Source organism: Lissotriton vulgaris, chromosome 1_1 (assembly GCF_964263255.1).
Source record: "Lissotriton vulgaris chromosome 1_1, aLisVul1.2, whole genome shotgun sequence".
NCBI classification, from domain to species: domain Eukaryota; kingdom Metazoa; phylum Chordata; class Amphibia; order Caudata; family Salamandridae; genus Lissotriton; species Lissotriton vulgaris.
Window position 1 is genome coordinate 813,968,101 of NC_141685.1, and position 23,442 is coordinate 813,991,542.

Sequence of the window (23,442 nt, forward strand, 5' to 3'; positions counted from 1 at the left end):
GTTAGGAGGAAATATAGGGGAAGAAGGATGCATAGGCTATGTGGCAGAATCCTTTTTTACAGGCACTGGAGGAACAGGTGCTGTGTCTAACTTACTCTTCCTATATGGTCCAGTAGTGACATGTCCTGTTTCTGGAGCAAAATAAATCTTTTTCTGTTTAGGATCAGCATGATCCGGATGAAAAAGCTCCTCTTCTTCAGGAACCACTTTTGGCGCTGATTTTTTTTGGTTTCCGAGCGGGGTTGGTGTTGACTTTTGTCTTTGGCCTTAAGAGGCGTGATAGAGTCCTTCGGCTTAGGCTTTGGTTCCAGAGCTGAAGCTGGATCTTTAGGCTTGGAAACATTCAAAGCCGGTTTATCCATGGGCTTGTTTTTCAGGGCCGATTTGTCCTTAGAGTTGGAAGGCGTCGGAACCGATTTCAGAGCTGGGACTTCTTTTGGTTTCGGTGCCGGTGGGATTGGTACGCGCGGTTTGCTAGGTCCGAGCTACCAGAAAGCCTTTCTTTTTTCTTCGGAGCCGGGGCTTCTGAAATGTGTTTTCGGTCGTGACTGGGCCCAGCAGGCAGAGTCTTGACCATTGCCCTCGATTTTGGTAGTGGGGTTGGGGCAGTAGTACTTACTCGTTGACCAGGAGTGATGGGGTCATCCGAGTCTTCTGCCTCTGATACGATTGGGAGATCTTCGGAATCTTCTTCTGGGACATCTGGGCCTTCGTGGAAGATGTCCGCCGGTTCGGGAGCTGATCTCTGCATGATGTGTCGACGAGCCCTTCAATCTCGAATGGTCTTCTTCGATTGAAAGGATGTGCAGGCTGGACAGCTGGACTCGTCGTGTTCAGGTGATAGGCACAGGTTGCAGACCTTGTGATGGTCACTGTGCAGGAATTTTGCTCCACAATGGGGGTATTTCTTTAACGGCGTCCTTTCCATGAGCCGTAGGCCTCACGGTTTGGATAGGCCCAAAGCCCCGCGTCGATGTACGGAATTGAGCTGATGAATGTTGCATCAAAAAAGGTATAGATGTTCGAAGTCAATCCGAAGAGTAATGGAAGTTTTTCACGTCAATGTAGTTTGAAATGTAGATCTCGAACCGGAGCGCAAAAGTTACACTCGAACGCAATGGTGGAAAAAAAACAATCTAAGGATGGAGTCGATGCCCATGAGCACTATCATCCAAGGGAGGAGTCGCCTATCTCGTGACTACAAAGACTTCTTCCAAGACAACAACAACCTGCAAGCATCCGAGCCCAACACCAGATGACGATCTAATGTTAAGTGTGAGATCTGCAGCTCATATGCCTCGAACATAGATCTCTTCAGGGTCCCCCAAAAACATATTTAGATAAAATTGGGCAAAGAGAAAGACTCCTAGGTATAGGTAGACAGAGGAGAGAATTTGAGATATGGAAATAGATTTAAAAAAAGTTTGCTACATAAAGTTTACTTTCCCAGGGCTCCCCTTGGAAGGTGGGGGCTTTGGGCAGTACTACTAACCACAACTCACGTAGGAACGTACTCCACCGGCACCGAGGGGTAAAAAAAAGGTATTGTAAGGAAGTGGATACATGTGGAATAACAACCTTTTTTTATGTTTTTTATTTAATAATGTCTGTAAAAATTTATGATAATTTTTGTTAACCCTTGATGTATTGGCTTTTGGCCCTTAAGTCATACATCTTTTTAAATAACATGCTATTATGTATAAACCCTTTTGATTGAATGAATAAAAAGCTGATTTTTTACATGTAATTGTTTTTTTTGCTCTCTATTAGATTTGACAAGCAAATAGTAAATTGCCTAGGTTGTTATTCCACATATGTTTATGTCCCTGACCTAGGAATTGTTTTAATCGGTCAACCAGGGGGTCCTTGTTGTTTTCACCAATTGTAAGGAAGTGGATACACCCTCCCCAATTAACAACAACAAACAAAGTATCCAGAACCATCAAGCTCAAAAAATAAACTTGCGTGGCGTACTCCGCTCGAGTGCGGGAAAGGAGGCAACTCCTTTTTGTTAATTAACCCTCACACACCCTAGTGGGGTTATGCTTCATCATAGGGTTCAGCCGGACTCCTAAAGGTTAGGGAGGGCTTGACCGTGTTTCAGGGGGCGCTTCGAAGATGGAGGCCAGGGGGTCTAAAGATAAAAATCCTACTGCGTTCCCCAGGTATCCCTTTATTAGCGTGGACATAGCAGATGTTAAAATAAATATATAAAAAGGCGGGTCTTTTGGAGGTTATGGTCCTATGATCCTAAGGATGTGCCAACATGTTTCAGCCATTGTTTAGTGGCCTGTTCGGTCCTAGGCTTTCTTCAGGGCAAAACATAGTTCCCTCCCAGGTATTAAATAAGGATTGTTACTATATATTTTTATTTGACGTAACAGAAAGATGTTCCCTTGTAAAAAGTAAATGTAGGGTATACTTATCTCTCCATCCAGAAATAACACATAAATTCCGCCCGACTGTGGTGGAGAAAAAGATTCTCACAGAGATCGGGAAGGGGTAGCCTTCTAGTCAAACGTACTCCAAAGGTCCTGCCTCTCTTATAACCTATTCGACTCCTGTGTTTCCCGTCATTAGCCTAGCTTTGAGCAGTAGCCAACGTTGTCCATGCCTTAAAAAATTCTCGCCCACCGGAGACACACTGGACCTCGCTCTCTCCTGGACAGCATATCCTCCTGCATGGCCAGGCAGACTCTTTTTCCCTCTCTCAGCAGCCATACAAGCTTTTAGGCACTTCAGGAGAGGTACACAGTTCCTTTAGTAAGAGTTCCAGACTTTACAAGAGATCCCTCACCTTTGGGAGCCTGGCTGTCCAGAATTTACCAGCCCTGGTTGCACAGCAGCCCAACCGTATTTCCTTGGTCATAGGGGAAATGGAACTGCAACAAATAGGGGTGGTTTGGGCCATACATTTACACCAACCGGAAATGTGCATCCATGGTCTTAAAATGTAGAAATAGTTCAGGGTAGTTCTTTCGAGTGTCCTTTCCAGGCTATTCTCCAGACAGACACAGTAGGTGTGTAGAGTGATGCTTTTCACAGCACTGTTGCCTCCACCCTGGAGCATGCATAACAGACAGAGGTGTGATGGTTCTGTACCTGGCAGTCATCAGCCCAATGAAATAGTATTCGGAAAAGAAAAGGACCAGCTTCCCCAAATAGCTTCCTCACCTTTAACAAGAGCCTTGAGTCCCCACCCTTCACACCTACCACAACCATCAACCAAATGGCAGTGTTAAGGAAGGCTAATTATGGAATATCTAAATGAGCTCTGTCTCCAATACCTTACCTACAGTGTCTCCGTCTAGCCGCAAGAATATAGGCAATTAGCTTAATTGTGGAGTACAGTCCTCACCCATCATCTTGTGCAAGGCCTGGGGCACCAAAAGGTCTCCCTCCATTACTTTGGGTCATCCAAACACACAATGCTTGCGGTTCATTGTGCAGACACGTAACACCCATCTGGAGCAGAACTTCACATTGGTGGGTCATTAGGTCTCCACTAGAGTGAACCACATTAAAACATTGGTTGCTCTATTAATCCTTAAAAACATTGTACGCTACCACCACTGCTTTATGTAAAACCTACACCAGGGATAGTATGTAAATCTACAACAGGGAGAGTAGCCCTCAGTTACAAATGCAGGCATGCTTGGTGCTCCCCTCCTGGTCACAGTGGATAAGTCCAAGACTGCCCACTCACAGACCGGCCTACACCTCCTTGCGCACACACAGATTAGTGCGACGCCAGTCCAAACAATTCAAATGTCAGGCAGGGGAACAAGTCCATTTAGCATGCAGGGGACATTCCCACCCCAAAAAACTCATAAGTTCACTCATGATCCCTCACACAAAACATTCATGTAACCAACAAAACACCACAATTCAAATACGTCTAAGGTCTTCCAAGGGGGAGCACTGAGCTAGACAACACCGATACCTTAAGTCAATATACTTACGGCCTGCCACTTACGCAAAACATTACAAAACAATAGCTTCTCATGCCCACATCTACACCCTAAACATCAAATTGAGCAACACCAAAAACAGACAGTTGAAAATCTTGTGCTCCTCAGTACCCCTAACTTGGAAGTGGCGTTTGATATCTAAAAAACTGCAATACATCAAAAATTCCACAATCTCACAACGGCCACAACACAATCCCTTGCACATACAACACCAACATTCTTCTGCATTCAGACTCTCAGTACAAAGTAAAAAGCTAGTAGGCGTTTTCTAGTCAGCTTAGAGTGCTAACAGACAGTTGGCATAATGGCTGATGCACAGCATGCAAGCACAAACAATGAGTCTCCCCTTCACCCCATCTTCTGGAAAACACACAATGCCGGGAATGGCTCTCAGCATAGCTAGTGCAAACATTTCAGTTCCATGTGGAAAGTGACTGCGTAAAATGTCTTACAATTCTCTGCTACTAAAATATCGACCGCACAAATCTCAATCCACACATTTCAACTATTCTTATATTACGGACTTGAGTTGGACTCACTTTCCATCTAAGGCAGGGCTCTTATTTTACTATCAAGTTTGTGAGCAAGCAGTTGATAACGGCTTGGGGTGCATGTACAGGTATTTCTGTTCAAAGAGGTATTCTTTATTTTTTTTTAGCAACTTTCATATGTTATCAACATTGCAAAATCTTGCTGACTCTCCACTGGAGTGGTTTGAATACGTTATAGCCTTTTACTTGTCTAGTGACTTTCTGTAATTCTCCTAACTATAAGATTGTGCATAGGTACACTTGGGGTATTTTTTTTTTATAATTAAGTGTATTGATATTTGGAAGAAACCACAATATTACATTGGCAGCAAAAATAGGCACATTATCTGGATGAATGACTACAGTTAGGATGGTGACAAAGACCTGTGTATCAGGCTTCAGAATAAATGTCTGTGCAAGGTTAAAATGGTACATATGAACACAATCACCAATCAAGACATTAGATTGAACCATTTGCCACAAATCCTTTCAAATAGCTCGGAGCAGCCCCGGGCCTCGAAGAGGGGCACAGGAAGGGTATTTAGATGCTAAAGATAGCAGATGGGGGCAAAATGGAAAGGCATCATGTAGAATCTGTGGGCCTCGAAGTACTCACTGGTTACCAATTTCTATTATTCAACAGCAGCGATTCTTACCTTGTATCTTTTCAACTTCTGGTTTTCTTCCTCGATAAACAGCTGGTACTTTCTGACTTCAGACTGAAGAGAACTGACAAGGGCACTGCTTTGGTCTGTATCCATAGGCTCTTCCTAATTAGAAGCACCAGAGAAATATCAGTCTAGATGCAAGAGTACGAGGGAATATTGTAACATTAAACATTAGGATGCCAAAAGAGGGTGTGCAGAAAAATATTTCTAAAGAAAAAGATGTGAATATCTCAAGCCAACATACAGTTAGGGAAGAAACAAAATAGGGATTGCAACGGTGAGTTTCGACCTTTCTAAGAAAAAGTTAATTACCTTTAAGAAGTTTCTTACCTCTAGTGTTTCTCCAACACAGGAATCTTTACAGAATTTTTGAAAATCACAGACTCATTGTTGGATCCACAACAGCATTAAAATGAGAAAATAAAATCCAACTATAAAGTACACCTATCTGAATTAAAAGCTATTATTGTAATTACATTTTATATAGCCGCTTTCTAAACTGCACAGCTAAGTCTACATGTGTGAAAATAATTCTAATCTATGTGGTTTAAAAAACGTAGCATTCACGCCAACGCTACATAGAAGAAAGCTGCTGTTCATTTAAGGCTACTGGCGGATACAAGTATCTCATAAGGCACAGCCCAAGGAGATATTCTCCATTCATCTTGAAATGCATAGCGATATATAGCTTTATGTTTCTAGCTATCCAACCAATCGATCCCTTGATTTCCGGGGAAAAAGGGACAACTGGTCATAAAATTCAGCGAAGATTCATATATCAGGAACCAGTATTGCAGATCAGAAACCGTCTTCTGTCTTCTGATCTGTGCTGTTATTCATGAGCACTGGACAGCATGTTCCCCTTTACTGGAGCCCCAGTCACCTCACTTAGGCTACGACCCACAGATGGCCATCCTACCGCCTTGAGTCGTGTGAACAACTCCCAGGCTTCGGATCAAACACAGCCTGCAGCAGGACGAGGTGTTCCTTCCCCTTCACAGGAAGCCACTCTGGGTGTTAGCCCAAAAGGAGTTTCAATGAGAAGCCACCTTTGATGTGCAAACCGTGATAACATTCGGAGAGGCTGCCTTTTGCTCCCGTAGACTAGCTGGAGACAGAGCCAGAGAGAGGAAAACGATCCCCAAACTGGTTTTCCTGAGGGCGTGTAGCCCCACCTCTAGAGTGGGCTACAGAGTTCCTAACATTCAAAAAATGGTCCCAACATCTTGAGTGGCCAAAATGGTGCACTCTGGGTTTGCCAGATGCTACACATTGCCAGAAAGTAATCGCCAAGAGGGAGAGGCCCATTAGTTTGTGACCACGTGGTCCCATCAGGGCACTTTTACAGAATAAATAGGGTACCCTTGGCACCCTGAAGCCTTAGGCCACACTGGATTTGGAATGAGGACCACAGGACTGCCTTCTGCCCTTGGAACAGCACAAAGAGAGGCTGCACCGTCTGCTGGACTGTACCTGCTACACTTTGTGCTACCGAAGTTTGGACTGACTGTGGCTCCTAGCTCAGGGAAAAGTGGATTACCAGCTCCAGACTAAAGTGACTCAAGTATCAGTCTGCTGATACCCTGGAACCAGCTCCAGGGGAAATAGAGTTGAAGAAGCTCAAACCGCAACAGGCTAGCCACTGGAGAAGATTCACTGCTAACTGCCGCCCCATACGACTAGTGCCACTTTTAGCTGTCGAGGATCAGAGTAAGCAAGATCCAGCATTGGCGTCAGAGTCCAGATTAGTCACCCAAGAAAGACCCTAGCCTCCCCACTAAATGATTTCGCCCTTGAGCTCGGAGACCGGTAGACCAACCGCTACTGGCCTTCTACTGTCTCAAACAGGACTTCATGGGACCCCGAACTCTGGCCAAAATCTCCCCACATCATCCGTGGAGCGAGGAATCACCAGAAAGGCACCCCTGATGACCGCACAGCAACTGGAGCATCTTTCCACCCTGCACTCCAGCATCAGGACCACTACATGATCGTCTATGGCAGTCATAATGTAAAGACGGAAACTGGAATGGAAAATTCTAGTGGCAAGGTAATTGTTCAAATCTACCTCACAAACCCCCTAGACATTCTCCCTGTCAGATTTGGTCACCTAAGCCAGGCCGGAGTCGCCGCACTAACTGTTTCAAACTTTTGAAAAGTTTACAAACTTTTTATTGACCCAATGTTTGGTTGCAGTTGAAATTAAAAAGCGATAGAAATCTTTTAACTCAGTATATCTGGAACCCTCCAGTGGATTTTGCTCATCAAGGATTCTAAAAATTCATAAAAATATACAGTATTTTTAGGTTTCGCCTGGCGATCCGCTGCGCAGCAGCGTTCGCGCAGGCGAAAACTTTTGTTTACTAGTTTGGGGCTTTGTCCCGCCTCTCTGTTCCATTGGCTAGCTCCATAAATGGAGGCTAGTCATTGGAACAGAGATGCGTCACTCATTCCCCGAGCAGATTCGTGGGCGTTCCTGCGATTTTTTTGCTCTCCGCCCCTTTGCGAATGTCATTGCGGTGGTGGGCGGTGGTTTCCTTTTTTTTTAGTTTTGGTTTTTTGGGTCATTCCTCCAGGCCGAGCGCCGCTGGAAGAAGTCCTGGTGAGTGCTCCCCTCCCCTCCCGCTGTCCGTGTGCCCATTCCCGCTCCCCCCTCCCTCCCGATGTCCGTGTGCCTGTTCCCCGCCCCCCCCCCCCCCTCCTGCTGTCCGTGTCTCCGGCCCCACTTGTAAATGCTTGTATATTACTGCCTCAGAGTTTCCCCCAGTCCGTCCCCGTGCTGCTGCTCATTTGAGGGTATTCGCTCTCGATGTGAATCTACTTCCGTCGACCTCGTCCTACGCGCCTGAATGAAAGCTACAGGAAAGCAATCTTCCGGCACGCTCGAGACAACTCCCTGGCCATTTCTTGGACGTGCTGCCTACGATTGCCTCATAGCCACTCATTTCCTCTTCAAGAAGAGACTGATGTTTACCCCTGCCACCCCTGGGCGGGCGCCATGCCGGCACCCGACACGCGCATAGTGAATTCCCATGTTAGGCTGAGAGCAGAACATGCTTCTCTAAATGAAGCGAGGCTGGCATCTTGTACTGTGGCTCATCCTTGGGCGTCGGTCAAAAATGCATCTTTTTCTTCAATTTGTCATCAAGCATTGTTTACATCTCAGTACTGCAGCGAATCGTCTTGTGTGTATTCTCGTTCTCGCAATCAGAACTTGGAGGTTTGTTGCTCCTCGACACTGCTGCTCCCTGTCTTAAAGTTGGGATGGATTAGTGAAAGATTGACCTGAATCCGGGCCTTTTTCATCTGAGAATGCGCCAAGATGTGACGTTCGTGTAAATGTATGCATGCGAGGATTATCGTTCGAGTGTTGAAATGATACGAAAGTGAAAAAAATACTGCCATAAAATGCTACATTGTGCTGCATAATTTGCTTTTTATTTTTGGTTAGCCTTGTCACATAATTTGCGGGTCCATTGTCTGGTGCCCCCCCCCCCCCGAAATATATTATTATCTTTGGAATCCTGATTTTAGCTGCCTTATGAACTTTCTGACTACCACCTATGGGTTGGGCAATGAAATGAAAGCCACAACAGTCTGGAAGTAGGTTTAGGTGGACTCGCTTCTACCTGTAGAGTTGACTTGTGTAGTTGTATCCTGGAAGAGACCTCATTGCTCCACATGATCGGTTTGGTGCAAAGGGCTCCTCATCCTTACCTTGATGTCTGGAATTCAGACATGTTTCTCAAATTAACTGTACTGAAAATTTAATACTGGCAGGGAGACTGGCAGTGTCCCTGCTGGTGCAATAGCCATGCCCTGCATTTCCGTTTTTTAGGACATTGCCATCGAGTGTGCTGATATAGGAAAAAGGGGTCTAGGTTGTGGTCGTAGTTCCCTTAGTTTCTTTTATGTGATCTCTTTCTACCAATGTGTTGAATAGGATGTGTGTCAGTGCCAACCTTTATGGTCCCCTAGACCTTGACCTGGGAACACGCCACCCACATCCCCACAATTTGGCACATTTTAAACACAAACATATCCTTAGAAATGTTTTCGTTTGGGCGTCGTAAACCCCAACCGTATTTATTACATACAACACATCAAACATTACATTTTAAATATCATTTTTGCACATTAATACGCAGATACACCTATAGCACCCTATACAGTATTTTTTTCGATTTTGGGTGGCTAACCTTAACATAGACTCTAATACATTGCCATTCCTACCATAACTAGTCATTGTCTCTCCGTATCCTTCGTTGAGCCTACGAGTGAGATCATGACTGGTCCACCTGTGAGGTCCCCCCGGTAGTGATCTTGCGCAGGGGGGACCTCACAAGGTTACCTACCTTGGGCACCCCCTACACCCTCAAATATCCCTCCCAAGGGCCTGTGCTGCAATCTTGGCACCCACATGCCCGGGTTTGCCGTAAAGGCCTGCTGGCAGCGTCCACTCCCACACACCGCACCCTCTAGCCGACTTGCCAGAAGTACCCCCTGGATGGCGGGAGAGAATGCTGACCCCCATCTGTCTGAACTAAAAAGGGTGCCTTCTAAGGACCGTAAATGCACCACCAATAATGGCCTCACCACCACAGGCCTGCATAGGTCCCTCTCCTATCAGCCCCCCTCCCCCCAAGAAGGTCATACCCTATTTCACCCAAGGGTCAACCATGCCAGTATATTTCCTGCAACATTATGGTACCTACTTTTGATAAGTGGAACCTAGGTGGACCCCATCCTGCACAATAAAACTCTTGTGTGTGTGGCTCTGGGTGTGTGTGTGTGTGGCTCTGGGTGTGTGTGTGTGGCTGGCTCTGGGTGTGTGTGTGTGGTACTAATTGCTGACTGCTGAGCTCGTCCGTAGGGTACAATAGGTCTCACATTTGCGAGAGATTAAGCTAATGGCAATGTAAATGACCATGCCATTTATTTATCTGTTTTCAAAACCAACACATAAATATAAATGTTGTCATTTACAATGCCAATAGCTCTAACTTTTCCAAAGGCGAAACCATTGCATTGTAAATGCTTGTTTTTAATTTGAGTTGTGTTTTTCGTGTTGTGTGGCTTTTCTATTTAGTTCTTTGGTACTGTTCAATGCTTTACATCAAATTATTTTATTCAAGCCTTGCTATTAGAAAGCCATAGCTACCCAGGGTTGATCTTAAGGTGGTTCAAATACGCCTCACTTAGGATTTGCGAGTGTACTCCACAAGGAGGCTTCCCAGCCTCATCATATAATGCGCCCAGATCCTCACAGTGCGCCATAAGACCTAAAGCTCAAACAGCAGAAAGGGAAATGGTGTGCAATTGAAAAATAAATCATTTAGGGAAAGATAGAGGACAGTTCCAATGAACTAATAAAGAGCACTCAACAGCTTTATAAGAATGAATGTGCAATTGTATTTTCCCAGCTATATTCCTTTTACTGGTAGACTGGTGTAGCCTAAGATACGCTGACGCAAGCCAAAGAAAACCCTGTTGCTAGAGGGGTCTATTTTGAATTGTACTTCAAAGACAACTCATCTTGCTTGGTAAGGACTATGCACCACTCCCTTCCTCTCACACTTATCTATATGGCACGGTGTGCAACTGTTTTATTGGCATTTCAATAACATGCCAAACTGATTTTAGTGCCATATGGGTGAAAGTCTAAATATAGCACAGGTGCAATGCGGTTTCCTAACATGTACATGGAAGAAAGCAGTATGAACGTTAATTAAAAGGAAGCCAAAAACTTTGCATCAATGTCCGTAAAATGGTTGTTGTGTGCAAGTCAAATATTTGATCCTGCTTACCTTTTACAGTTATTGTTTGGAACGGTTTAAAATGGAAGGGACTTAAAAAGGCACTTGTAATACTTAACAAGCATTGGCATAGCCAATAGGTCTCGTCTTTGGGACCCTAGGTGTTTAGCTTGCGTTGATTTAGAGCTCGAGCTAGCTGTGCAATTCACAACGGGTGAAACATAAATCGCCGATCCCACTGTCAAGCGTAGTACTGAAGAGCGCATGGGGCGAGCACGAGACCCTACTGTGGATTTTCTTTCAATGTGAAGCAACAAAGGAGAACAGAGTCCGCTGCCACCATGGAAGTTCCAAGACACAGCACCAGGCAACGTCTCCGAAGTAATAGAATATATGCACAGGACTAAAACGCTTCTTTCATCGCAGTCAATGTATGGGAAGCGAGTTACTGTAGTGAAAGAGCCACTTTTGTATTCTGGCACCATATGATGACCTCCAACTACCACCATTTTAATTGATTTTAGTGTGTTATTTTACCCTAGCCTTAATGTAGGACGGTCCTGCATTTGCCTGCTTCTCTTCTGTTCTGTAATCTTGCTGTCTTTCAGTGGGAGCTGTTACGGAGTGGAACAGTCTAGCCAAGAGCAGAGGGTGTGGGATGTCTATTTGAAGGTGTGCAGTAATGTTTATTGTATTTTGCATTGGTGAAAATTAGGAGTTCTTACTATTGGCTTTGATCAGTTTTCTGACTTTACCTTGCTTTATGGCAGTGCTGAATATTGTCTTTGACATGCTCTCATGTCATCCTGCTTTTCAATTCCATCTTGCTTTGGGCCTTTCTGTCCTGCACGAAGCTGCAGAGCTGAAGAGGGCATGTTTTGCTTTCCTCCTGTTTTTCACACTTTTCTGACTGGAGGAAACCGGTACTTATCAGAAAAATGTACATGGTCCGTCTTGAAGCCATAGCAAAGGCCTGATCAACCGATGCCCTGGCCTTGGAGCAGACTGGTACGGGCTCTCATGAGAAGGAGAGGGCGAGGCTTGCTAGAAGCTTCGTTATGTTTGGATTTGTATTAAAAGGGGGAGCCTCCGCTGGTCTGGTGGAAGTTTGGGAGTTTGGATTCCGAGTGAGGGCAGACGTGTCTATCTCGGATTGAACCCTGATTGCTGAGCTCTGATCCTCTGGCTATGTGAAGACTTCCCCCGCCAGAAGTGGGCAGTGTATGCATCAGGTGATGTATTGAGTTTTGTGATTATTGCCATTGTGAGGTGAGCCAGTGGCTGTCATCGTTTGAGGTGTTTTCTTTGTGGTTGTGGGGGAAGTGCACATCCAGATTGATCCTCTACTTGATTGATTGATTGATAAGCTTTTATTCGATATGCAAGATATCTTATAAGCGAATACACAATACAGCCATTTACAAATCTACAAAAAAAACATCCATAAGAAGGCAATATTCAATGTACATTAAAAAGATAAAAGGACATGGAGTGCCCAGAATAAATTAGCTAAAAAAGTATTAAACCGCTACTGACAGTCTCTTGCATCGAATCAACCAAAACTGCCCGTGTCTATCTCGGATTGAACCCTGATTGCTGAGCTCTGATCCCCGGCTGTGTGAAGACTTCTCTCGGCCAGAAGTGGGCAGTGTATGCATCAGGTGATGTATTGAGTTTTGTGATTATTGCCATTGTGAGGTGAGCCAGTGGCTGTCATCGTTTGAGGTGTTTTCTTTGTGGTTGTGGGGGAAGTGCACATCCAGATTGATCCTCTACTCGATTGATTGATTGATAAGCTTTTATTCGATATGCAAGATATCTTATAAGCGAATACACAATACAGCCATTTACAAATCTACAAAAAAAACATCCATAAGAAGGCAATATTCAATGTACATTAAAAAGATAAAAGGACATGGAGTGCCCAGAATAAATTAGCTAAAAAAGTATTAAACCGCTACTGACAGTCTCTTGCATCGAATCAACCAAAACGGTTTTAAAAATTTGGCTATACCACATACAATAGGAGGAGAAGTATCCGTCATTAGGATACGCAGGGCTGCTAGGTAACTACGTGTACCCATATTCCGGCATAGGGGTTTAAGCCAAAAGCTCCTGGGGCTTGCATAATCCGGGCATTCAAATAGGATATGCGTAATGGACTCTATCCTATTGGGACAGCATGCACAATAGGGGGATTTGTAAGCACCTGATTTCCACTTAGATACCAGGGCCCCAAGTGGAAGCGAGCCCACTCTAAATTTAAAATACAGTGCACGGTCAAATGGAAGAGTAATTATGTCCAAATAAGGCTCAAAAGCTACAACGTCTTTTACTATTAAAAAGGCAGCAGTGGACTTGCAATGTTCCGGGTTTATAACTAGCTGTTCCGCAACCCAATTCCAATACAGTCTCTTCACGACCTCTTTTGGTGGAGCTGATCTTGATAGCCAACAGTCCCCCAGTCCGATTTTCTCCAGTAGTTTTTTAGTGTCTCTCAGCCATCTTATTTTTGCCCAACCGCCCAAGCTCATTATCTCCGCCAGCCCGTCAGCATACGATTTTAACTCTTCACCCCTCCAGATACGTGTCCATAGAAGGAGAGGGCGAAGCTGGGCTTGATCTTTGATGTTTTTACAGCCTGTATCCAACAGCACCGGTGCTGATGGGGTGCTCAGGGGGATGGCGATGATGGATTTTAGGAGCTTACTCTCTGCTGTTGCCAAGGCGTCCAGACAGCAATGTCCCCACAGTTCGGCCCCATACAAGGCTGATGTTACTACCTTAGCCTTGTAGATGTCAATTACTGGGGTAAGCGACCTCCTAGGTGATGCCCGGAATTCCCTTAGGAGGGCTCCTCCTACTCTCTTGTGGTTGAGGACCATCTTAGCAATGTGAGGTGACCAGTTCATGCTATCCGTTATCCGAATTCCGAGGTAGTCAAATTCGGATACTTTCTCCAAGGCAACAGAGTTAAGAACAGGAGGGCGGCCCAGTTTTCTTGGAGGATTTAGGACTAGGAACTTGGTTTTATCCACGTTGATTACTAGTCCCTTTGCAACACAGAAGTCCTGGAAACGGGTTAGCAATTTCTGGAGGCCTTGCGGTGTCTTCGAGATCAAGAGGGTGTCATCCGCAAAAAGCAGGGTGGGGATCCGCACTCCTCCAAGACAGGGGGCGTCGGCTGGTTCTTGTTGGAGATGTTCCACCACCCCATTCACGTATAGTGAGAAAAGGGTGGGCGCCAGGACGCATCCCTGTCTGACACCCCTAGACACTGGTATTCTCTCTGTTAGCTCTCCGTTTCTACCCCAGCGGACCCGAGCAAAGGTATGGGCGTGGAGGTTAATGAGGAGAGACAAGATGTAATCCTCTACTCTGTATCTTTCTGATCTCTTGCAGGACGTCCAGTGTATCTTACCTTATATCAGTTATTGCTTGTTCAATAATCAGTATAATTATCGATTCATGCCATTTAGATTATAGGTTTGGTCAGTTATTGATTCATGCTTTTAGATTATAGGTTTGCTACATATATTTGAATCTAAAGCATTTGGTATCCGAGACAGACTTTGTTTAGAGAGTATTATGTCATAAACCCCAAGCCTTTTTCTAAAAGTGATAGTCTTTGCATTTTGTTAAATAAAACTCCCTTTCAAAAGGTGCTGTTTGTTTTGTGTTGCAGTCTTGCTGTGCCAGGGGTGGTAAGACACGCTTAAAAGTGTATATTATTCAAAGGTGTAATGATATATTTGCCTCCCAGGTGGGAGTGCAGTGATTGGGTGTGGCTTATTGGTGAGAAGCCACTTTCAAAACAGTTACAGAAAGGGCACTTGTGGCAGACTGAAATGTGTTCTTATGGCCAATTGTGTAACACAAAACATAGTCCGTTAACTGCGAACAGATGGCACTGAGATTCCAGCAACTCTGGGCGCCTGAAGAGGGCTGGGCTCCTCTGCACTGCTGGAGCTTTAGGAGCCTACTCCACTCCCCCAGGACCGGATGCCATCAGATTAATTATGCCAATCACCCGGTGCCATCAGGAGGGCAGGGCAACAGGAAACCAATTAGAGGATGTGGTATAATGGGCAGAGTTGCGGACTTCCATGCTCAAGCCTGGTGTCTGCTTAACAGTCTATGCTTCTGGGCAAATCAATTAAACTCGCAGTGCCTACAAAAAAAGCATTTGCAATGCAATAGGTCTCGCATTTGCGCGACTTTGAGCCATTGACATTGCAAATTACAATGCCTTTTATTTTTGTTTTCCTATTTAAAAGATAAATAAAAGGCATTGTCATTTACAATGCCAATAAGCTTAAACTTGCGTAAATGCGAGACAGATTGCATTGCAAATGCTTGTTTTTTTTGGGCCTGGAGGTCACTGTGGACACCCCTACAAGAGCCAGAGTTTAGGTGTACCCATAACCTGCCCCCTTACATAGTATTTTTTTTTACTTCTCAAATCATCGGTTTCTACAAATAATTTTTAACTTAACATTTATAGTTCATCTTCCTCAACAACCAATACGTGATCCCAGGATTAATAGCTCTGTTTCTTAGATTCATCGCCAGGAAACACTGTGCAAGAAAATATACTCTGAATGGCCTCTTAAGAGATCACAAGATTGGTTTATGTTTACTTTGCGGTGGGTACAGCAATTATATCCAGATATTTTTACAAAATTGGGTATATGGCAGAGGGTGACCAAGATGGTGGCAGAGGCAGACTTTTTGCCTAGGCTCCGTGCGCCAACTGGTCGAGCCTACATTTAACCTGGGCCCATCCAAGCCATCTAGGTGGCAGCTTTAACACCCCCCTAACGCACCATGGGCTGGTGCGGAGATCAGTGTTGCCTCAGCTGGAACAAGCGGGTACTGAGAATCTATTGCATAGTGGCGAACCGCCTCAGATAAACAGATGCAAGCTGTTATTGGGACTCACAGAGAGTGACCCTGCCTCTCACGCGGCCCGCCAGAGACTGACAGAGGCGAAACCGCCATGGAGCATGGCCTGGTCCTGAACACACACCTCAAGGCTGACGGGACTGTGACGTGGGCTGTACGATGTGCCCTGGTGACACGTGCCGGCAGTCCCAAATCACAAGTACATCGCTTCCGGACACCTGCGGCTGTATTGGGGCTGAGGCGTGGGCCAGGCCTGCTGCACTGTTATAGAGGATGAACCCGGCGCCGAGGCCCCTAAAATTCAGTGTAAGGCGAGACTCGCACAGCGTTTCCATTGCAGGAGCGAGCAGGGTAGCCATCTGTTTCGCGATAATTGCAAACAGATGGCGCTGCTGCTCGCTCCCGCAAGGGAAACGCCAAACGTGCACGAGTGCCCATAGAGAGCAGTGCAAAACATGCACGAGTTTTAACAAAAGAGCTGAGCAATGCCAAGAGGTCTCTCTAATCAGCGCTTTCGCGCTGCGTAGGCAAGACCTAAAACGTGTGGTAATACATGTACATTTGTGTGGATACGTCCCTGTCACTGTGCTATAGAGTTGATGCCTTAAAAAAAATAATAATGTAAAAAAACTCCCAGAAACGCGGGCTTCTAATACATTGCATTCAGGATCAGTATTAACGGCCTCAGGCATAAATCAATGTACCATTAATGAAAATGAGGCAACCCAAAAGGATACGGACCTGGGTATAATGCGATAAGAATAAACAATGATCCAGAACCTATTTCTTTATAAGCTGATTGAATCAGTGCATATTCAAACATTTATAAGTTCATGGGCGTTCCTCACAAATCCGCACCAAGCCATAAATGAGCTGAGTTACTCAGAATAAAAGGAATATCACTACAACACCAATATATCAAAAATATCAAAAAAGGGGGGAAAAAACAATGTTTAATTCATTGTCTCTAATCACAAGGTTGATATTCCACACAGTTTTCTCAATATTTTTAGAATAAAAAAAGGTTGCCCGGAGGAGCGTGCACAAAAGGAAGTGATCAAAGATGAGTGCAGTGAATCAAGAAAGAAAGGAAATTCAAAGAAAATAAACAAAATATTCACATTGATTTTCTGTAATTACGGTCTTACAATTTTCCGTAATACAACAACCTGGCCCACATGAAAGTTAATAACAACTAATCTCTGGATCATCTAAATACAGACAGTCATGTCAAATGTGTGCACTTTTTTAGCAAAAACTGGGTCCAAGGTGGAGTTAGTATCGTCGACGTTTCGACTCAATGTCATCCGGTGAGTTAAACATGGACCGTGCGAGTCTTCATCAGGACATTCAATAATAGGGCAACCAAGGGTTAAAGAGGACCCTATAAAGAATAAAAGGGAATTACCCCGCTGTAGTGATATATTACCAAAGAATTAAAAACATTAGTGGTCAATTGCTTACCCGAAGGTGCAAGGCTACACAACGTATGCCTCCTAGTCAGCCAAGAAAGAATCCTGCAAAACATAATAATGCAGAGTATGGACTACTAGTATTAATAAACCCTGTGTGTTTGTACAATCACGCAGGTGTGTCCATAATGTTACCTTTTTAACAAGATGATTCAATCATCCAACAAGATATGCTGATCGTGGTTCTAACCAGCCGTTTTCTAATATTCGACTCCTTTTTGGTCTCACTCAATGGCGAAACTCTAAAGAAAAGGAGGGGGGGGGAGACTAATCAAACCTTCTGTTATCATAAAAAACGCCAATTATTTGACTGTCCCTTATGTCAAGGGTGTTTACCTTAAAACGGTAGCATCAGTTAAACTGGTCTAATATCCTCAACTGTTCCCAATCAAAAATGGCGCCCGCGATTTGTACTCGGATTTTCCAATGATATTATTAATTGACTCGGACACAAAGTTTTCTTTGTTCTACTCCTCGTGTACCCGTTTCTATTAAAGGACAATTGCTCAAGTCCACATTGAAACTTGGTTGGTGTCCTGAAATATTCCCATCCTAAAATAGCGCCCGCAGTTTTGCATTGCAGCCGAGTCCCTTTGTGAAATAACTACTCACCGATGGGGATTTTAAATTTTGAAATGGGCATTACCCTTATCACTTCTATGCCAAAAGCATCTGTCTTATATGGATAATAGACGCATCTTTTAAGATTGCGAGTGGGTGATGAGTCCTTTTTTTAGCTCTATTCCTCACCGTCCAATAACAGAGGGATTCGGCGAGTAGTCAGGGCTACTGGATGAATATAAAACATGATTGCAGAAGAAAGGGTGAATGGTCATACAGAGAGGATTCACGTCCATAGACATTTTTTTGGCTGTAAATGCAAGAAGACGAGGAAAGCAGAAACGGATTGAGGAGTACAGGCTAGCAGGTGCAAGATGACGGGACAGGTGCGCGACATTCTAATTTTAAGGCACCACGGAGTCAGGCAAGGTGAAGGAGAAATCGAGACAAAAAGGTACGAGATAGAAAGCTATGGTGTCAGATCCAGACCTGAGAACAGATTGAGTAGGAGGAGGGTTGGTGGGGCTGCTATAGTTTGCAGGCAACGTGTTGAACAGAGTACAGACTCACTGTGAAGATGAAAGGACATGTTTGTGGAAGGGGATCCATGCTTTCCAGCACCAGTCAATCGGGTCGTGTTTGCATCACACGCATGGATGGGCGGGGGGTCATGCTTAGGCTGCCAGATCAGGGGTCAAAGGAACATTCATTGGAAGAGATCATGCGGACATGCACGACTAACCAAGTGTGTTGGAACAGTCATTGTGAGGAGCTATGCTTTAGAAGCACTGACCTCTGTATCCTGTACAAAGGCACAATTGCTCTGAGTGGGGCTGTTTAGTAGCACCATACTGTCAGATTCACTCTTAAGCACGGCCACTGGGAGTGGTCATGCTGGTATGTAAATGCTTGACAGGTATAGTGCAAAGATACATACACTGGAGAAATCCGGCATATACTACTGGCCGCTCACATAGTGTGAATGGGCTAAAAATGTGAGGGGGTCAAGGCTTAATACATCAGGCTTAATACATCAGGCTGACAAATCCCGTCTTGGGGCGCCGTCATTACAGGATGAAACTTGCAAGCTGGTGATACAATGCGACGAGCAAAAAGCAATCAAACGGACTGTTCGTGCAACAAACAAGCCCAGTACGAATGGTCAGTCATGGGTAGAATTCGTGATTACAAAACACAGTCTATCAGGTCCAGTGTGCTCTCAGCGGCTACGAGGAGGGCTGCAATAATTCACTTGATGGACTGAGCTGCAGTGCCAGTCATAGTGGTGCGCACTGCTCCCGGCAGTCAGAGGTTAAGGAAGCTAGCTAGATCCGTTTGCTGCTCTGCGCGTTGGTACTGCTACAAAGTAATGAATTGTAGTATTCATGTTAGACACACTTCCGGACCGGGCTGACACACGTGGGGCTCAGAACTTAAAGTGTCAAAGTTAGTGCCCAATGATGAAGTAGAATCACAATAGGCTATGTGAGTCACGTCTGATGGTCCTGCTGCCGACCGCGTTTCTTTAACTTAAAATGCGCAGCTCCTGCTCCTCCTGAACTCGCAGCTCGGACCACAGCGGGGTGGAGGTCAGCGATTTCCTACAGTAACTATGGCCAGCTGCGGCTGATTTTCACTGTTGTCAATGCAGGGCAAAAACCAGGCCGAAAGCTGCTGACACGCAAAGTTGACCGTCTGCGGTAAAGATAGCTCATGATTCCAATGTGGTATCTGATTCCACCGCACCAGAAAGCCAAAGACAGGGCCAAAGAGGCTGCTCACGAGTCAGGGTGAGTCACCAAGGCAGCGCCGGGAGGGTGTTTGGGGCCTGTTGGGGCAAGCACCTTGGACGGCCTGCACGAGTAGAACAGTTCAACCTCTGTAAAGGATCCCTGGAAACATTTCTTTATGGAGGAGGCAAGGCTGGGCATGTGGACACACAAGAAGCAATCATGTCTGCCCCCAGCAAGCCAGAGATGAACAAGCACACTCTGGGAGGGATCTGGGCTAACCCGCTACATAAAAAGGTAATCAGGAGGAGGAAAGAGCTCAAGAAGCTAGTCAAACGCAGCCTTATGTTAAAATTATTTATAGAGCGCACTTTGACCAGGCGGTTTCATGGCGCTATGAACGTGGGGCAGCAGATGAGTGAAAGATGGGCATGGAGTTACTCATAAGCCTGAGAAAACAGCAAGGTTTTCAGAAGGGATCTAAAGTGGGTATAGTGTAGTTAATCTAAGTTCTAGGGGGAGTGAGTTCTAGAAGTGGGGGCAAGGAAAGAGAACCTAAGACCACTGTATTTCTTACGTTTGAAGGTGGGGGTGGTAAGCAAAGCCAAGTGGGAGGAGCGAAGATTGCGGGAAGGGAGATAGCGGTGGATCAAAGAGGAAATGAACGCTGGACCAAGACCGGCCAATGCTTTGAAGATGGTACAGCCCAATTTGAATTTGCAGCGTTTGGCCACCGGGAGCCAGTGAAGGCTCTTCATCCGGTGACGAACGTGTTGGTGTCTAGGCTGGTGAAAGAGGAGCCTAGCTGCCTGGTTTTGTACCAGTTGCAGACGGCGGAGCTGGTAAGCAGGGATGCCAACATAAAGTGAGTTGGCGTAGTCAATTCAGGAGATGACCAGGGCCAGGAGAGCAAGGGTTAGGGCATCCGTAGTTAAGAATCTAGGGATCTTTCGAATTCTGCGAAGGTGGAAGAAGCAAGATGACACTACTGCGCCAATCTGAGGCTTCTTGAATAGGTCTTTGCTGATTATAACCCCCAGGCTTTTAGCAGATTCTGAAGGACAGGGAGAAGTGCCTAGGAGGGGAGGAGGCAGAAGTTTCAGATTTCCATGGGTTAGAGGGGCCTCCAGTCAGGATGAGCTCAGTCTTGACAGGGTTGAGTTTTAATTGATTGGCCACCATCCAATCGCTAATGAGGCACATGGTGGACTGGAAGTTGTTGACTGAGTAGTCAGAAGAATCAATATCAAACACCAGCTGTGTGTCTTCTGCGTAGTTAAAGCGGTACAAAAGGGGGTGGTGATGGACGGAGCATCTGAATCAATGAAACACTCACGCCCAGTCAAAAGATCTGGATTTAATCCATCACCGTTCTTTAGCCCACTCTGCTACCCCAGTTCAGACATGGCTATATGCAAATCAGTCTGACCCTGTGCCTCATGGGAACAGTCCAGCCCGAACTGCCAAGCCATGTCTTCCCTGGACCAGAAACAAGCTTCTGAGGACCGGTTTCTGGCATTCCAGCCGTCTTTAGCCCGGCTTGCTTGAATCCAGTGGCAAAGTGAGCAAGGGACTCACGTCTGAGCATACCCTGCCACACTTATGGCGGCCAAAAGCGGTACAAAAGGGGGTGGTGATGGACGGAGCATCTGAATTAATCAAACACTCATACACAGTCAAAAGGTCTGGGTTTAATCCATCACCGTTCTTTAGCCCACTCTGCCACCCCAGTTCAGACATGGCTATATGCAAATCAGTCTGACCCTGTGCCTCATGGGAACAGTCCAGCCCGAACTGCCAAGCCATGTCTTCCCTGGACCGGAAACAAGCTTCCGAGGACCGGTTTCTGGCATTCCAGCCGTCTTCAGCCCTGCTTGCTTGAATACAGTGGCAAAGTCTGCGTAGTTAAAATCAGCAACCTTACTTTCGCGCAAGGACCGGATTAGGGGAGTCAGGTACAGGTTAAAAAGAAGGGGAGAGAGGGAGGATCCCTAGGGGACACCACAGGCCAGCCTGACTTTCTCAGGAGAGAAGTTGGAGAGGCGGACGACCTGATGTCGGTTACTGAGGAAGGAGAAAATCCACCTTAGAGCCGACCCCTGGACGCCAGCGTCGCCGACACGGCCGATCAGAATGTTGTGGTCGACCATGTCAAAGGCGGCTGACAAGTCCAGGAGAAACAAGGCCTAACTGATGATATGGTCTGCCCCTCTTCTCAGTTCATCCATGTCTGAGAGAATGACTAGCTCGGTAGACTGTGCTGGCCTAAATCCTGCTTGTTGGAAGTCAAGGAACTGTGAATGTTCAATGAAAGAGCTGAGGAAATTGGTGACATGAGCTTCAAGCAGCTTGCTCAGGTAAGGGAGCAGCGAGATGGGGCGAAAATTACTTATCAGAGAAGGGTCAGCATTCGTTTTTTTCAGGATGGGGACGACTTCAGCTATTTTAAAGGAGTCGGGGACAGAGCCTAGCCTGGGAGAGTTGTTGAGGAGTGCAAGTCGGGGGTCAGGGCAGGTGGCAAAGACTTCTTGTAAGATGTGGGATGGACAGCAATCTGCGGGGTAGCCTGTTCCAACCTTTTTTACTAGAGCGATAAACTCATCCCTAGGTATCAGGGGAATTTGGTCCACCACCTGGGGAGATTTAAAAGTGGTAGCAGAGGTAGTAGAGGGTGTGGGGGGGGGGGGGAAGGAATGCTGCTTTTGATTATGGCAATCTTCTCCATGAAGTGCAGATTAAGGGAGTCACATAATGTTTGAGAAGGGAGGGGTTTAAGTGTTACTCTGTCCGGGTATGACAGCTCCTCCACTATGGAGAATATGTCTTTAGTCTTAGTAGTAGGATTGGTGATTTTCAGGGAGAAATGTGTGGTTTTGGCCTGGAGAATTGATTTTTTGTAGTCTTTTAACAGCGTGATATATGAAACTTTTTCCCCTGGGGCGTAGTCTCGTCTCCAGCTACGCTCAGCTTGCCTGAGTGCCAGTTTCTTATTTTTTAGTTCGTCTGAGAACCAGCGCTGGGCGTCATCGGGTCGCTTAAGTTTGGTTCTCCTAAAAGGTGCGACGATGTTGCTGGCTGATTCAAGCCAATGCTTAATGGTGGTAGCCTGATTATCTAAGGAGTCCAGGTCGACAGGAGGCAAGGCGTTAGGTAAGGTACAGAACTTGTTGAGGTTGGCCCGGCTCCAGTTTCTTGACTTATGGTTCCCTGTGAGGGGTTATTTTATGTGGGGGACGCAGGTGAGTGAGAATGTAATAATGTGGTGGTCTGACCAAGGGCACGGAGAGATTAGGGGTTGGGTGATTTCCAGGTTGGAGGTCCAAACTTGGTCTAGCACATGTCCCTTAGTGTGTGTAGCGGACTGTAAATGCGGAGTACAGTTCATACCGGATAGGAGGCCTTACTAACCCCATAGCAGGCTTCTCTGGATGTAGTAGAGAGAAAATGTAAATACCCCCCACTTTGAACATACCTCAAAAGGCACGAAGTGAATGAAACAAGTAACCACTACTGCAAGTTTTCAGAATGCGAGTGTAGGTGAACAATTTGCTGAACAAATACATTTATTTATGCAAGAACAGAAAATGTACACATTCCAACAGTGGTAAGGCCGTAAAAACGGCACCGTGCTCTGATCCCAGTGCAGCAACGCAAACAAAAGGACCAGGACCCTACCGGTATTGTTCGTAAACGGAGCAGGGCAGCTCGCCTGTGACCAGAACTCCGCTGTTGTCTTCCTCAGTGAGTGGCTGGACACCCCAGGGGCCGGAGCCAAATTCTGGAGGGCCCAGGTAGAGGCTGCAAGCGCATGAGGTGGTCCCGTGCAGGACATGGTGAGTTGCTGTTGTC

The 23,442-nt window shown here is 45.7% G+C and overlaps 1 protein-coding gene across 1 annotated transcript in view; it reads right to left on the reverse strand.

The window, feature by feature from the left end:
• Nucleotides 1–23,442, reverse strand: part of UCHL5 (ubiquitin C-terminal hydrolase L5) — a 223,054-nt gene that overhangs the window by 24,167 nt on the left and 175,445 nt on the right. Inside the window, exon 9 of the mRNA XM_086956996.1 lies at nt 5,158–5,271. Coding sequence (XP_086813122.1) covers nt 5,158–5,271 — 114 coding nt within the window. The remainder of the gene's footprint in view (nt 1–5,157; nt 5,272–23,442) is intronic.